This window comes from Ischnura elegans, chromosome 11 (genome assembly GCF_921293095.1).
Source record: "Ischnura elegans chromosome 11, ioIscEleg1.1, whole genome shotgun sequence".
NCBI classification, from domain to species: Eukaryota; Metazoa; Arthropoda; class Insecta; order Odonata; family Coenagrionidae; genus Ischnura; species Ischnura elegans.
The window spans coordinates 43480467-43490927 of NC_060256.1; the positions used below are offsets into that span (position 1 = coordinate 43480467).

A 10461-nucleotide genomic window follows, 5' to 3' on the forward strand; every position below is an offset into this window, starting at 1 on the left:
TTTGGAGTATTCGGAGCTATCAACTAGAAATGTCGGTGATATTTTATAGCTAACCTTAGGCCTTCTTCGATTTTTTTTCCTCAGCCTGTATTGTCAGCGGAGCGTATTGCTGATTAGTCAGTCCGAAATTTTAGTGCAGCTGTAGAGTTTTCAGAAGTTCTCGAAGATGAAATACCATTTGCAATTAGACATTTGTCCTTTTGATCGCCATCCTTCGCAACGTTTTTCGCTTTTTAAAAGGGTATATCCATTGGTCATTTGAAGGAGATACACGAAACAAGTAGTGCTTTGATGTAAAGGATTTTATTCAAACACTGTCACATGTATACATAATAATAATATACAGTAGTAGCAATAATAGTAATAAGAGCATCCTACAACCCATTTACATCGTTTTTTTATTGATCGGATTTTTTCCATGGCGTCCGGGCTCCAAACATGCCTCACGAGAGCTTTGAAAAACAGAAGCGGATGGAGAAATGGGATCTCTCATAGGGAGTTGCTTCAGGGAAGGGCGGCGGACTTGTATAATAGGGTTCTCTTCTTTTTATCTCCTTCCGGGTTTCGCCTCATTGCATTCGGCCCGCGAAGATGTTCCCCGTGAGGCAAGCGGACGCCCTGCGGGGTTGGTGGTCGTCGTTGATTAGGCAGAGGACTTCTCGTCGCTGACGGCGGTACCAGCAGATCCCTGGGACTGGTTGTCAGCAGCTGGAGCTGGATCTGGAGAGCAGGCAAGGCTTGGGAACTTCTGGTAGAGAGCAGCACGGTACTTGGGGTGGCTGGAATATAGAAGAGAAGGTATTTATGGTCAGTTTTATCCCAGGTGAAGATGAGGTTCTCATGGAAACGTTGCCTTTAAATAGTTTTGCCCAGTGCCAAATCTTTGACGATTTTATCTCTTGTATTCGCCGGGAAAGCATACGATCTTTTTGGCATTTTTAACTTGCTCGCATTTCGAGAGAACTAGAGCCATTCACGATATGATTCATTTCGTTAATGGGCGTGATCAGTTGGTGTAATTGAGTATAAGTTTCCAGGTGCTGCTTCTGGCAGTTGGATGGATTTGCAGTTATTTTTTTGCAGTATAGAGTTGATCGGCGTATTTTTATTCCCCATTTGTATGTAATAAGCTCGCATTGCTAAAAAAAATTATGCATTTTGTTGCTTAATCAGCAAGGAGCCGTGACCAGTTTTTGTGTCCCAGTCTCACTTCTAAATGAATCACTTATCAGTGTGTTTTCCAGATTTCCGGATGAAATTATAGATATATATTCCTGTTCGGTGTTGATTTTTTAGATATTTTCCTTTCCTTCTGGTATCAAATTAGTCTTGCGTTGGGGTATAAGAGAGATGAAAAAATCAGGAAAGTAGTAAGAATTGTTTTTCTAGACGGGAGAATTCGTGTGATTGCAATGTATTATAGTGTAATTAAGTGCATGATCTTTTAAAGCTCATATCGAATCGTTTTGTGTTTATTTTATCGAGTTATTTATGTGTTATCGAAGAGTCACCAATTTGTGAAGTGTCGATCCCACCTTCCCAACATAGTTTGTTAGGAGTTAGTAGCCATAGAAATCTGAACCCCGATCCCCACCTGTTGTATCATTTTTTGCTCCACTTTTAAAAATGCTTGTAAGTTACATGGCCTCAAGCCCTAGTCGGAGGTGTGTGATTCACTTAAAACCTGTTCGGTTCAACTTCCCGTGGGAGAAAAAAGTTATCTTCGGGGTTTTCTGTTTTTAAAGGGCTTTTAGGATTAAATGTTTTGAGTTCCTTCTGCATGTGAGGTCGGGAGGCACGAAATCCCGTTACTTAGCGATCGCCAGGAAGTGAGTTGGTTTCACCTCTTTAGAGGACCCCCAAGTGCTCTTCTTGTCTGTATGCTTGGTGCTGGAACACCTTCAACCTTTTCGTTATCGAGTTTTCGAGCAGCGCCATCCTTTATGAATTGAAAATTATAATTTTTAAAAAGAATGAATGTTCAATTAACTAATCATCAGTATTGCTTCTCCAAAGCACATTTTTCTCTGCAGCTGAAGACTATTAATCGTTTAATATCAAGCGAATAGTTTGCAACGCGATGGTTATTTCGTGTCGATTTACTGCAAAGTTTGTCATTATTATTGATTCAATGAGTTGCCATCTTTAAGTGCGGTTAGTCCTTAGAAATTTATTTGAAAAGTATCTATGATCTATTACATTAGAATATTGATATTATTTATTTCGGTGGATATTCCCAGAATTTTTGCGACCGTGTTTTACGGAATATGATTAAGTGTGCTTTTTAAATTGAATATGACATTGAAGTCATATAAAAATTTTGTTAAAATGATTAATAGTGTAGTTATTTCATCAGAAAACCGTTCCCAGAGTATCTGCCCCGCGCTTTCTTTAGTATTCCCAAGTATTAGGCTGTTACAACATTCAGTAAGTATTTTTCAATAGCTGTCCGTTTGGTTAGATTTAGGCATTTCAATCGATTCTCCCTTTTAAGGTCCCATTTCTCACCTGATACCGTAGACAATTGGGTTGTAGACAGCGTTGGCCTTGGCGAAGACGGCTCCCCAGATGCTGGCAAGAGGGCTGAGAGACTTAGGAGCGAAGATTCCAGCAACGTTGATGATGAGGTATGGGGTCCATGCGATGAACCACAGGGAGATGGTCATCAGAGCGACCTGTATAGCAAGAAAGTAATAAAAAAACATGTGTGACGAAAGTTCGTTGAATGAACTTTGATGAGATCGAGTCATCTTTCGGTAGAATTGGAGAGAGTTGATATTTTTCAGTTCAAGTCTTGGGTTTGGTTGGAGATCTGTTGCTTACAAAAGGGTTTCGATTTTATTTTATTATTCCGTCTACATTTGGATTGGGAATGAATGAGAAATTATGGCGCTATTCTTCCGATATTATATTGATGATGATTATTTTCCGAATGGATATGAAACAGGAAATCACAAGTAATTCTGGAGTAATTTGCTGTTCTGGGCCGGTATCTAATTGAGTGAATTTTCATCAAGTGGTCATCATTAAATATTCGAATTCTCGGTTTGTTCTAAAAAAATCTTTATATATTTAGGATGTGAATGTAAATTTTGTCATTAAAGTTATGAAACAGCAAGCACTGCCGGTTATTTATAAGAAATTAACTGTTCTGGGTCGGTGTCTATTTGAGTGATGAAGAGGTCATGGTAAATGGCAACTATTTGGATTCCCGGTATTAATAAAATTGCTAGTTTGACCCGATTACAATCGGTAAATTATACTTTTATGATGATAATGTCATTGGTCACCATGGATTCAGAATATCGTTGCGTTCTTGTTTTTTATTCGTGTTGTCAATTTACCTTAGCGAGCTTGCATTCGGCGCTGGTAGCCTGAGACTCAGAGGACCTCAAGGAAGCAACATTCATCTTCTTGGCCTGTTCCCTCATCTGCTTCTCGTGAGCAGCCACGGCCTGCACGATGAACCAGTAAGCATAGATGATGATGCCGAGGGGCAGAAGATAGCAGTAGAAGGAGTAGGCCCAGATGTAGGAAACGCTGACCCAGTCGGTGGACAGGTAGTCAGTTCCGCAGGAAGTCATGTTACCCTCTGGGACATATCTGTCGGGAGAGAAAAGCAATGGTTCGTTGTTCTTTCCAAGTTCGCTTGCTAACCCTCTAGATTTTTCCCACCTATGACTCTGCTATTCGAATTGACACTATAGTAATGATCCACAAACAAATCTAAGTTCATTCAGCAGATCTCACTATTCTAGTCTGCTATTTAATGGATTTAAATGCTTTTAAGAAACTGCAGACACCATTAAAGATGCAATTTTTCGAAGTTCGTGGCTCGTTTTTCTTCGTTCGTCAACCCTCGAGATTATTCCCAACTATGACTTTACAATCTATCTTTACAATCACGATAGTAATGATCTAAAAACATCTCAATTCATCCAGCAGATCTTTTCCGTAGTGGGCTGCTATTTAATTGAGTGACGTGCCATCAAGAAGCTAGAGTCACGATTGAATCTTCAAATTCGCGATGTCGTAACTATGAGGTTTTTAACCATTCGTAGCCAACTGTTTAGATCTATAACTGTTTGCTGCCGTTTTTAATTATCCAGCTGATCATATATTTTGATAGTGGTGAGTTTTTCCTTTTAAATTCAAGATTGTGGTTTGCAACCGCTCACTGAGTCCAGCATGAAACTATTTCAGTTAGGGTGGTCTTTATTTCTGTGAGTGTCTGCCTCGTTGACCCTTTGAGTTCTTGAAATAAATATTTTTGAGAAGGATAAGAGTATTTTAGAAAGAGGATCAGCTTCCCGCATTGCGTTTGATTATTTATCGTGCGTTCAAACTTTCATGAAGCATGAGGTAAAACTAGGAATGTTATTTTGATTTCCGCCATGTCAGTTGGTTATCTTTATTTATTCTTTAGAAAGCTAGAGAGTTAATTTATTTCTAATTTATCTCGCTCATATCGTTGGCTATCCTTTGAGTTTTTTCAAAAATTTCAGATCCAGTAGCTCACCTGTTCCACCCGAGAAGTGGAGCGACAGTCCAGATGGCAGAGTTAAGCCACACCTGGGAGATCCAGAAGAGGGCTCCCTTCGTGGTCAAAGGCTTAGCAGAAAGACCCTGGAAAGGACGAAGTCATCATATTCATTGAGTGAGTAAATAATGGTGAACTTGTTAAGCTAACTTCCTGCGAGCCTGTTCATTCAATACTTCGTCGATTTTCCTAAAATATTGGGCTTGTGTATGACTTATTTAAATAATACTCTGTTCAGAATGCATTATAAGCTTTATTAGCTTGTCTCTTGACTGTGATTCTAAGTTGGATCGTCTTGTAAAGTTAATAGAGAAATAGTTAGCAATGAAAGACACTTCGTTATAGAAATAGTTGATTGTGAATGAGTGGCTATGTTAAAAATCATAAATGATTCGATGATATTTCATCAGATGTTCTGCGCTTCTATCTGTTTTCCGGATTTGGTGACTATCGAATTAAAAAAAGTAATTTTTCCTTTGGCTCTAGCTCAGCAATCCCAGGATAAGTTCCTCGCTATTCATCAGGAGTTCAGTGAACGAAGTTAAAATCTACGAAAACCATTAAAGTGAAGTATTTTGAGGTTTCCCTGAGTGCATTTCTTTAAGTGTCCCAGAAAGGTATCTTGGTAAAATCCTCGCAAGTGCTGCACGAGAATACGCTAAGTAATAGGATCATAGCGCATAATACTTCAAAGCGTAGACTTTTAAGTGGGAGTTAAACGGATCAGTTTCAACCGAGATGCAGAGTAAACATGAAACACTACTACTTCATGTGAATCGTTTGCTAGGAAGAGAATAGCTAGAAAAATCTTAAGTAATCCTATTTCTTGAATCTTATTTGCTCCTTAAACTCAGTTCTGTGCAACCGTTTGAGGCTAGGCCAAGGGGTAATGAGTATTAGTTTTTCTTTAACTTAGTTTTGCTTTTTCTCAGGCAAGCGTTTTCCTTGCAGTGAAGATTTTAGATTTTCAAGGCGAAATAAAATTGTTCGTCTAGCCAATTTCCGTCGAGAATTCAAATGTATTTCAGCGATAGCTGAGTACAAGAAAACAATTTATACTTTTACTAGGATTTATTAGATTTCATAAGTAATTTGTAATTTAGTGAAATTTTTTGGTCTTGAGATTTAAAAAAATAGTTAAGCTTGAAAATTGTATTAATCGAGAGTTGTTTATGCAGTAATAAGTGTTCGTGATCTCTACTTTTACTCACCTTGACAATCACGTTGTACCTGTCCCATGCAATGACACACATGGTCCAGATGGATACGCAGCCGAACGTAGAGCCCAGCATTCCGTAGATCTGGCACATGAATGGCCCTGGAAATGCGAGATAAGTATGCAACTTGGATTTAAGTGCAAAAAAGGCGTCGTATTTTTAAGATTTTCAGCAATGATTCACATTATATTCGGAGGCATTGGTGGTAGAAAGACTGAGATTTTAGCTTACAAAGATCCTACTTTCACGCATTATTCGTATCTTAGGACAATAAAAAATTGCTTTCCTACCTTTCCATTGAGGTTTATGGCATTATGGGGTAGTTTTACAATTTAGTATATCCAGAAAAGTAGAATATTTGAAATCTGGAAATTGCAATCGCTTTATAATACTCCTAGAATTATATTTTTAGAACAATCATTGGTAGAGAAAGATTTATTTCCGATCATGGCACAGTTTTAGTTAATTATGTAGGCAGAAATAATTAAGAATTTCGATTGACGTTCAGGAAATATTGATTTGAAGAACTGAATAAAAGGGATATTGGGATTAGTAGTTGGGGGAAAAGTAATCCCCATCTTTAATTAAAAATGAATGAGGATTTTCATTTATTGTTTTGTATTTCCGTCTTCAAAATTTTAAAGTGATAGAGAGACAAGACTTGATAGCTAAAAATGGATAGGAACTGCATTTAAAAAATTAATGCGATATGTTTTTAATTTCTGTTATTCTGTGCATTACAATTTGATTTTTTCCCATCGTCAATTGATTTTGCGCTCTATTTTTTATTTTATTTGCAGTTCAATAGCAAAGGTCAATAATTATCAAGTTATTAAGCGCGGTTCGTAGTTCCATCGTTTATTTATTTACTTTTTCGCTACGATTTTTTTAATTCCTTGAGAGGCAACAAAAACATTCATCGCGAATTGAAAACCGTTGCAAAGATTATTTTAGGGTAGTTATTTTTTTTCGTAATTAACTGATTCCCATTCCATATTGATTTGATTCCAAAATATTTTGCTGTATTGATCGCTATAATTTTTCTCAAACGTAAATGCTAATTTCCTCGAGAGTGGTTTGTTTCGCCGCGCATTTGGCCTGAATTCAAGTTGATATAATATTACTGGAATAATTATCCGAGGGAAGACATATGGCGCGAAGTATGGGAGAGAATTTTATCTTACGATTTGGCGCGCGCGCCAAAAGGCCGCAGTGATTAGTTGCCGAGGGTCTGGAGTGAGATGCTTACCGAGGGACCATGTCTCGAAGTAGCAGTTGATGGTCATCATGGGTGCCATGGTGGCCATGAGACCGAAGTCGGAGATGGCGAGGTTGACAACGAGCATGTTGGAGGGCGTCCTCAGCGACTTAGTGCACGAGAAGACATAGATGACGACGCCATTTCCGCAGATGGAGATGAATCCGAGCATGCTGATGAAGAACCCCAGCAGGGAGTGCCAGAGGGGGTTCAGGGGGGGGAATTGGTACCTGTAGGCAAAGGCGAGAAGAAGATTGGTGCGCTCACCGTTCTCAAAGTTCTAGATGTCGTTAGGTTCGGAGTTAAATGTTGCCACGTATTTCTTAGTAAAAACACATTGCAATAGATGGTAGGAAAAAACTGAGGCAGGGTAGTTGGCACAGTTTTAGTGAATTATGCAGGCAGAATTAAGAATTTCGATTGACGTTCAGGAAATATTGATTTAAAGAACTGAATTAAAGGGATATTGGGATTAGTAGTTGGGGGAAAAGTAATAGGTTGGTTGGAATAGCTATCAATCACCCAGTAATTCAACCCGGTTTATCTAGGTGAGGGTAGAGCTCACCCCATACTAAGCGTGTGAATATCTCACATTCAGGATATGGGGGGTGCAGTTCTATTCTCTGGTTTGCCTCGCATTTGGAGATTTTTTTCACCCGAGTTTTGAACCGGGAGAGTGCTGATTTCAGTGCAGGGAAAATTGGTTAGGGGAAGTGAATAAAAGCTAGAAGGTACCTTTTGTTAAATATTTTGTGAAATTATTGATTGAAATTATATTTGAAAGTATATGTCTTTGTCAAAGAATGCTAAATTATTTTATTTAATATTCGATGCATTAGAAAAGGTGAACTTTTATGAATCGCTGTGAAAGATACGAAATTATTTCATGGTGTCGTGAAATTGTGTGAGTGGTTGCTCGTATTCTTTATTAACATTTTTTTAAATTACTTTAAAGTATTGAAAGTACTCAGTAATATGGTACAATTTATCAACTTGAATTATATTAATATTTCATCGAGGGTGTTGTGGTGCTGTAATTAGAATTCTCGAGCGATCTAAACTGTAACCGTTCGTTAATGTGTTTCATTTGGGTATTGAAGGCAAAGGTGAATTTTGGCAGTGACTATTGAAAACTTCAGACGAGCACACCAAGATGGTTATCCTTCAAAATGTTTTTGATTTGAAAATCGATGGGATACGTTGAAATTTTCCGTGATATCTCTTTTAGGAATATTGAGGAGGAAGTATAGTTTCATGAAGGTAGTTATACTTAAAAAAGTTTGTGATTTTAAATCGGTAGGATATGCTGAAATGTTCTGTGATATCTCTGTGAGGAGGAAATATAGTTGCTGGGCGTGGGAATATGTATTTTGATTACAAATGATATTTTTTCAATGGTTTAATGTCAGTGTTTAGGTGAGGGTCGTGCGTGTCTTACCAGTGGGAGTCAACTAGGAAGAGCATCTCGGGTGGAACTTTGTCCACGACGGTCATGTTGCCCAGGTTGGCATTATTCCAGTTGTAGGCGCTGAAGCTTGGTCCAAGATCCCCGGACATTTTGGCTGCTGGAAAGATAAAAAAGAAAATTTCATGGATTATAACACTGTGTCGAGGCATCTTTGGCTTAAATTGCCCTCATATCTTGATCGGTATTACACTTTTAAGTATTAATCGCTTGAAATCAGTTTTTATTCCAAAACTTTCCCTAAGGTGACGTTTCTATGATCATTTACCTAAATTTCGATCAGGAGAACGCTATTAGAAATCAGGAAAGATGCCGATATCGTCAATTTTTAATATGAAATCAATGGCAGATTGGAGTTCCAGGTGAAAAATTAGAATATAATGACCGTTATGATTTTCGGTAAAATTTCCGTATTTCAGGAATAATTCAATCACTGATCGAATCTTGTTTAACTAAGACTGAATGCGATAAGTGGGATAAATTAAGTAATTGAACCGATTAAATTAATATTGCAGAAATGAAAAACTCTCAAGGTGTATCTTCGAATTTTAAGATCAAATCCCTTTCGCTCTCAAAATTACAAGGTATCCAATAAATCAAAAGTTGAGGTTTCATTAGATCTTCAACCGATGAAAAAGGTCAATTAATTACTGTTGCAGTTGATTAATTCGGAATTATTGGTGAGTTGAGTTACTCTTGATAGATAGTTATACTTATTCTAGGGCCAAATTCTAGAGATGACGAATTTCAAAGAAAATTAACCAGGGTGTGAAATTGAAAACTGGCTCAGAGAATGAAAGAAATAGCCAGGTATTTGAAGATGGCTGAATACTCGATGTTAGAATTCAGGCTCAGGGTGATATTTCACCCTCTGCTGCCACTCACCAGAGGAATAATACTCTTGGAACAGGAAAACTGAAGCAAATCGCTATGGAATACGACGAACTACTGCAGTTTTTCGAGATTCCTCTGGACTCCGCCTTGGGATCGCCGCTTCCCTGGTTGACTCGTCCTGCTAGACCCTGGCTGCCCTTATATACCGGCGAAACACGTTAGGGGTAATACTAATGAGGTGGGAGAGATATTCACCCCTTCCACTGGGACGAGTCTAAGCATTACGTGCCCACCTCCTATTCCCCACCTTGCCCACCTCCTTTTCCATTATCCCTTCTTATGGGACGAACCGTTTAAGTTTCGCGCGGAGGGGGGATGTAGTACCCTGTTCCCCTCATTTTGTAGTCTCCCTCTTTACTCCCACAGACCCCTTCGCTTCCTTTACTCCTATTTTCATGCTACACCTCACCCTTGCTTCCGTACCCCTGAGCCTAGTACCCCTCCCCCCCTCTTTGACACTTAAGGTGAGACTTGGTAAATTTACTCTGCTCTGGAAACGTACTCCATGCCAATGGTTAGATTGTCAAGCATTCCTTGAACATTATGGTAAGTGGAAGTGTTTCATTATTTATTCATTAGATAGATAGGTAGAAAAATATTTATTGTTCAGGGAAAAACATTCATAAGAACAAAAATAATATAGTACAGTTTGCAGGCTCATTAATAATTAAAAGATTACTACAATGATGATAAACTTTCAGATTTTTTTTTATTTCTATGTATATCCATTTCATAACATAACCAAACATAGCACCTATGAAACCCAAGTTTGAAAACGGCTAATGCAGCTACGCACAAAGCCGTATTTGATACAAACACAAAAATACTCTTGCATTCTTAACTAAAGAAATAACAAAGGCAACAGCAAAAATAGTTAGCTAGTAAATTATAGGGCTTGTTATTATTTTGAGCACTTAAGAACATATTTATTTCAGATCGACATGCTGGCTCGTAGTCAGAGGTTTTCTTCGGGAAGTGCATAGGTGGTATGCAGGTTGACTGTACTGATATTTTTTGTCAATTTCCTCGCTTCGAAAAATCATTAGGTGAGACTTTGTAAATTGACTCTGCTCTGGAAAAGTTCTCC

At 38.2% G+C, this 10461-nt stretch overlaps 1 protein-coding gene across 2 annotated transcripts; it reads right to left on the reverse strand.

Annotated features, from left to right (window-relative positions):
• Positions 1–287: 287 nt before the first annotated feature.
• LOC124167891 (rhodopsin-like) lies at positions 288–9502 on the reverse strand. Of its 2 annotated transcripts, none has more exons than XM_046545950.1 (8): positions 9366–9502; positions 8454–8577; positions 7007–7245; positions 5752–5858; positions 4520–4626; positions 3345–3603; positions 2509–2675; positions 288–779 (listed from the first exon to the last, which is right to left on the reverse strand). In XM_046545950.1, exons 2-8 carry the CDS (start codon positions 8570–8572, stop codon positions 644–646), a joined length of 1134 nt encoding a protein of 377 aa, XP_046401906.1. In that variant the 5' UTR covers positions 8573–8577; positions 9366–9502; the 3' UTR covers positions 288–643. The 2 variants fall into 2 exon arrangements, with proteins under 2 accessions (XP_046401906.1, XP_046401905.1); XM_046545949.1 differs by having other exon boundaries at positions 8454–8580.
• Between the last annotated feature and the right edge of the window lie 959 nt (positions 9503–10461).

Coding starts and splice junctions, on each gene's coding strand:
- LOC124167891 (XM_046545950.1), bottom strand. CDS start 8,572: ATGTCCGGGGATCTTGGACCAAGCTTCAGCGCCTACAACTGGAATAAT. Junction 5,859..7,006: donor CTTCGAGACATGGTCCCTCG/GTAAGCATCTCA, acceptor TCGCATTTCCAG/GGCCATTCATGTGCCAGATC. Junction 2,676..3,344: donor CCGAATGCAAGCTCGCTAAG/GTAAATTGACAA, acceptor CTTGCTATACAG/GTCGCTCTGATGACCATCTC.